The sequence below is a fragment of the Boleophthalmus pectinirostris genome, unplaced genomic scaffold (assembly GCF_026225935.1).
Source record: "Boleophthalmus pectinirostris isolate CB_2022bp ecotype Guang Dong unplaced genomic scaffold, ASM2622593v1 HiC_scaffold_12, whole genome shotgun sequence".
Classification (NCBI taxonomy): domain Eukaryota; kingdom Metazoa; phylum Chordata; class Actinopteri; order Gobiiformes; family Gobiidae; genus Boleophthalmus; species Boleophthalmus pectinirostris.
Genome location: NW_026571018.1, coordinates 3,294,837 through 3,300,836, shown reverse-complemented (window position 1 = coordinate 3,300,836; position 6,000 = coordinate 3,294,837). Strand labels below are relative to the sequence as shown.

General features: G+C 43.9%; 1 protein-coding gene across 1 annotated transcript; it reads left to right on the top strand.

Annotated features, from left to right (window-relative positions):
• The first annotated feature begins 5,130 nt into the window (after nt 1–5,130).
• On the top strand, nt 5,131–5,949 carry LOC110175004 (odorant receptor 131-2-like). Its single transcript, XM_020941116.2, has one exon. It carries the CDS (start codon nt 5,131–5,133, stop codon nt 5,947–5,949), a length of 819 nt encoding a protein of 272 aa, XP_020796775.2.
• Nucleotides 5,950–6,000: the final 51 nt, after the last annotated feature.

Genomic DNA, 6,000 nt, shown 5'->3' with positions numbered 1-6,000 from the left:
ACAAGGCAAAAGAAAAAGTGACTAAAGGCCAACGTACAAGTGTAGTATAAAAATATGGTAAATTCAGGTTTATGGTTCATTGGGGATAGTATAAGTCAGGCGTCTCCAACCTGTAACTCAGGCGCTACTGGTAGCTCTCCACCCCCTTCCTAGTAGCTCGCCAAAGGATTTCTGAATTACACGTATTGTACTGAATGAGTAAAACCTGATTAAATTTACCATTGTCCATATCATTGATGCCTAACTTTGTACACTAATACATGGATAAAGGTTTATGTTTTATAGGCATAACATAGGGTGACCAGATTTTCAAAATCATAAACTGGGACACCCCTGGTTTGAGGTGGTTTGTAATAATAAAATTGTAAAAGAAGTGCATAATTAATAAAAAACTTTTCTGTACTCTGCCTATTCATGACTAGTCACATTTTCTTCATGTTTAGGTCGTTTTAAGCAGCTTGTCTATATTTTACCAAAACAATTGACAGTTTATCCCTCTCCTTACTGTTGGCAGGGATCAAATTGGTCAAAAATAGGGACACCGGGGACATTTCTTGTATCAAACTGGAAAAAAATCACTGGTTTTGGTTTTTGTTTGGACACTGGACACAGGGCTCAAAACTGGGACTGTTCCGGGTAAACAGGGACATCTGGTCATCCTTATCTAACTGTACTTCATCTAAGGTTTGGTGTGGCTCTGTTATATTTACTACACATGGGAGGAGGCGCAGTCCACGCAGCGCATGCGAGAAGGAATGGTCTGTGCATCATATGGGAGGGGTGGTTTGCACTTTCGCAGCCCAGTACTGGTCCATGGCCCGGGGTTTGTGGACCCCTAGAACATTACAGAAACCGACTCACTGATTTTCAAAAACCCATCCTTTTACCAGTGTCTCCTACATCCATTGATATGGCCCATATTCTTATTCTTTATTTAGACTACATTTAGACATAGCTGGGTATTTTGAGAAACAAATATTTCCCTCCCTCTGTTTTCCAAAATAACATCATGCACACAGCATTGTTTTCAAAAAAGTTCTCATTTACATCATCCCGCATAAATCCTCCATCGAGCACCGTCATAACTACACCGAGCCTCTGGGTGGCACCTGGATTAAATTCAAACCTGTTGCATTTATGTCATTACAGTTGTAAGGATTACTCAAAAATACCTTGAAAAACATGCATTAGTGAGCGGGCTTGCGTCTCCACAAATATGTTAAAGAAGTGGTAAAATCACTGACCTCCGAGCCCTTGTTCATCTCTGGTCATGGATATGATCCATCAGGTGTGTGTCCAAATGCAAACATATGAAAAGTGTTTGCACCAGAACAAATAGATAAGCTGGAGTGGGGAGTGGTGTCCGGTGCCTCCACCTGAGAAGTGCTTTCCCCAGGAAAAAAAACAAAAACATGTGCACAGATGAACCGCTCAGAACAACATATAACGAACCAAACGGGATTCGCGCTTCTGTCCAGACCTTGGAACCAGCCGCGGTCGAACACGGAGAACTGGAGCAGACCTGTAGTCCACAGCTTGTTCTCGCTTTCCCCCGCACCCCTTGTATTTTGCACACTGTCATCATCATAGCAAAAGGTAAACACTGGTCGCACTTACGGCACGTCAGCTCCTAAAACTCCGTTTATCTCACTTTACACGCAAACGTGAAACTGGAGTTTTCCAGAATCTCCACTTTAGCCAGAGTTTTTGGAAAGATTTGTTTTCAGAGGCGAATTTGCCGTTTGCCTGTAAAAGATGGGTACAAACGAAGGGAAATGTCTCAGTTTTTAAAAATACCCGTGTACATGTAAACGAGGCCTTAGTTTCTTTAATTTGTTGAGAAGTGCAATAAAAATAATATGTTGTTGTTCCTTTTAGGAGCGACCTCACAGAGGCCTGATGTGTTCAGTGAACCTGGATCTAGAATTGTATACCAATAATAAAACTTAAAACACCAAAGTCCATGTGTTGCTCCAAAACAAAGTTGAAACTCTGAGGGCCACGGGTCCCTGAAGGCATCATTTAGACTCATGCTGTTGACATCAGACACAAAATGGCGGCGAGCAGTGAGGTCACTTGTGGTGAAGTGTTTTAAAATGGTGCAGGACTCATGGAACTTTAAAACTATATGTACTTTTGTGGCTTTAGAGCTTTCATTACAAATATCACTGTTTTTCAATGACTTTTGTCATCACTTCAGAGCAGCTTTGTGCATCCAGTGCTGCTCAGACGGTAGGTACGGTAGGTACGTATGCTGTATTTTGCTTGTGCAAGTTTGCAGTAGTTTGACCTGGTTTAGACTTTGCGTTTAGATGAGTGTTTTTGGGAGGAAATCTGCGTGCATTTGATGATGCAAAAGTGTGTGGAATTCGCATTTTTGGACGGAAGTTTTTACTCTACGCATTTTAATCAGCTACTCCTTCCACAAAGTTGTCCCTCGTCCCTTGTCGACTGCTTCGCCAGATCTCGTCCGTATCCATCTGTCTCGCCTGCGACGAACTGGTGCATCCAGAATTTGACAGAGGTGATTGCAGATCCTTCTCTGTGCACTAATAGTATCTCTGCAGATTCTGTACATTTGTCGGGAGCCTCCTTCTGTCCGACGCATGGAAATAATCTGACATGTTTGTATGTTTGTGACGTAAACGTGTACGTGACCTGAGCAGATCTGACCAGAGTTTTCGTCTACACTGCCCAAGACGCAAAACACTACGGCAGAGCGTATTCAACTTTTCCACCCTGGAGGGTGGTTTCAGATTTTTGCATTTTTAAGCCCCCAAAAACGCCATCACTGTTTAAATGAAAGCCACTTCCGAAAAAGGTTCTGTCATTTTTACCCGCAAGCGTTCTTGTGTAAACAGGCCCTAAGTCCTTGGAGTGAAATTAACCTTATTAGTTTACGGTCAGTCCTGCCTTTATTTTGTAATAATTATAATAATAAAAAGCACCAATAATAGCACATTTTATTCATGTGGCAGAGAGGGAATGTGCATAAAGCAACAAAACTTATCTTTTTATTTCAACATTCACATATTTACAAAGAGAAAAACTATTTAAATACACGTAACTTGCAGGTTATTCTTAGATAGTCCATTCATAAAATTAAAACTGTGCCCATTTGTAATCATCTTTCATGGCAAAGATATAATTTCAGTCAGTCCATGGAGCTGTGTGATGTTTAGTCCATGATAGTTAAATGAACAAATATTTAAATTCCTTATATATTTAAAATAAGACTAGTGCTGAACAAAGGCTTATGTTTGTTATGTTGCATTTGCAGCCGTTGGGACTCTTGGCCAAGATGAATTTTCCTCTTGTGATGTTATTGCGATCTTAGTCAAGTGTGATGGATGAATTTAATTATTGATGGAACACTATAGGGTGCACTCATAAGCCTCCAACCCCATCAAAAAATGACTGCGTGCCACAATCCAGAGCGCCCCATACACGAATCCACTCGGTCCCAGCACAACTTCAGTAAACTACAAAGCCATACCACCCACAGAACACGTAAACACACACGGAGCAGACAGCGACCGCACAGAGAAACACACCCACAGACACACTCATCACTCCACACCGAACGAGGAACGGAACAGAGGAATGAACCAAAACAGCGAGTGCAATGTGCCACTTCTAGACACAACTGAACAACTGAGTCACTGCGAACACACCGACAATCCGTTGGTCCCAGACAGCACCCTCCCTACACGCCACAACTGAACAAAGCCCAGAGTCACCGTGAACGCCACAAACAAACAAAACCACTCACCCATCACACTGTTGGGTTTCCTTTAAAGTCCCACGTGGTTTATTTGTGGAAAAAAGTTCGAAAATAGACCATTTAATGACCATTTTATAATCCAGAGAGCCTTATAGTACAGAAAATACAGTAATTTATCCTCCACGTACATCGCTCAGTTTAATATCGACTCACAGGTTAGGTGGTTTTATTATTATTATAATTATGCAGATTGGAGACACTGGTCCCACATTTCACATTCCATTTATCCATATTCTATACAATAAAGTATAAAAAAGAATAAAAACACAATTACAAAATAAAGTGTTACAGAGCTCCAATGCTGAATTATCCTGATTCATCAGCTGGTTTCACTTCTGAAAACCGTCTGACCTCGCAGCATTAGGATTTGTTCGCTTGACAGTAGACGGGTACTTTTTTATTCAACTAATCGCTGCTATTTGGTCGTGATGTGTGTAATGCGCCAAACCCCGTAGGAAGAAGGGCAATAACGTCTTTCCCCTTGATAAAATTCACCAAACATTCTCTTTGTTCCAGCTTTAAATCCTCGATCTCGGGAATCTCAGTCAACACAGAATGTCTGTCTTCATCTACATCCATCTAAAACCTTTGTTTACTGTTGTGCTGTCTTACAAAAGGGACCCAGACAGACGCGACGAGTTTGACATCATGACTTCACAGCTCTTCACTGATTGGCCGGTGCGCGGTCTACAACTTCTGAGGTTCTTGTCTATTGTACCGTATTTTCTGGGCTACTAAGCGCTCTGGATTATATGGTGCACTGTCATTGAATGGTCTATTTTCGAACTTTTTTCACAAATAAACCACAATGGACTTTAAATGAAACCCAACAGTGTGATGGGTGAGTGTTTTGTTTGTTTGTGGTGTTCACAGTGACTCTGGGCTTTGTTCAGTTGTGGCGTGTAGGGAGGGTGCTGTCTGGGACCAACGGATTGTCGGTGTGTTCACAGTGACTCAGTTGTTCAGTTGTGTCTAGAAGTGGCACATTGTACTCGATTTTTCGGTTCGTTCCTCTGTTCCGTTCCTTGTCGGTGTGGAGTGATGAGTGTGTCTGTGGGTGTGTTTCGCTGTGTGGTCGCTGTCTGCTCCGTGTGTGTTTACGTGTTCTGTGGGTGATGCGGCTTTGTAGTTTACTGAAGTCGTGCTGGGACACCCGAGTGGATTCGTGTATGGGGCGCTCTGGATTGTGGGGTGCGCAATCGTTTTTTGATGCAGTTAGAGGCTTAAGAGCACGTCTAATACCCCGGAAAATATGGTAACTTTCTCACAAAGACGGTGCTGAGGAAGCAAGAGGAGCCCACGGTGGTCGACGCTGTTCTGATGTTGTCTCTTTTTCAGTCCGACAGATGGAAGGCGGCTCAAACTCCTCTTCTCTCTTCTCGTCCAGTGAGTTGGCCACGCACTTCCTGCTGTCGATGGTGACCTCCGCGCCCTCCTGCATGTTCCTCGTCATCAACGGCACCATCCTCTTGGTCCTGCGCAGTAAACCCGCGTTCTCCCAGTGCCCGCGGTACGTCCTGCTCTTCAACCTGGTGCTCGCCGACACAGTGCTTATCGCTCAGGCCCAGACTCTATACCTCCTCGCCATATACAATATCTGGTTGTCCTACCCTCTGTGCGGTAGTCTTTCCATGATCTCCAACCTGGCCTACCAGATCTCTCCGTACACGTTATTATTCATGTCTTTAGAGCGCTTTGTCGACATGTGTTTGCCCTTTAAACACACCACTATTGTCACTCTGAAAAACACCTACTTTTCCATCCTTCTGATATGGTCTGTTTGCTGTTTAAGCACTTTGATCCAAGTCATGCTCATACTCGAGTTTCCGTTTCACGAGCTTCCGGACCTGCAGATGAGACAGTTCTGTATTTTAGAAGCCATATTACTTAGCTCTAGCTCTAGAGTCTATTACTCGATCTACTCGTGCTTCCTGTTCGCCCTGTCAGCACTGGTCATCGTGTCTTTGTTCGTGGCGGTGATGTTGGTGGCGTGTCTGGCGTCGGGGGGCAGGGCTAAGGCGCAGAGGACCCGGAACACCCTCCTCCTGCACCTGTTTCAGCTGGGTTTAAGCCTCCTGTCCGTCATGCACTTGTACGTGTCTATGGAAGTGGCCAGGTGCTGCGACATGAAGAACACATGGTGGTGTACATCTGCGTGGTCCTGATGCCGCGCTGCCTCAGTGCTCTGACGTACAGGCTTCGTGACCCCGCCCTCA

Excerpts from the sequence above, each read along its gene's own strand:
- LOC110175004 (XM_020941116.2), top strand. The coding sequence starts at position 5,131 with ATGGAAGGCGGCTCAAACTCCTCTTCTCTCTTCTCGTCCAGTGAGTTG.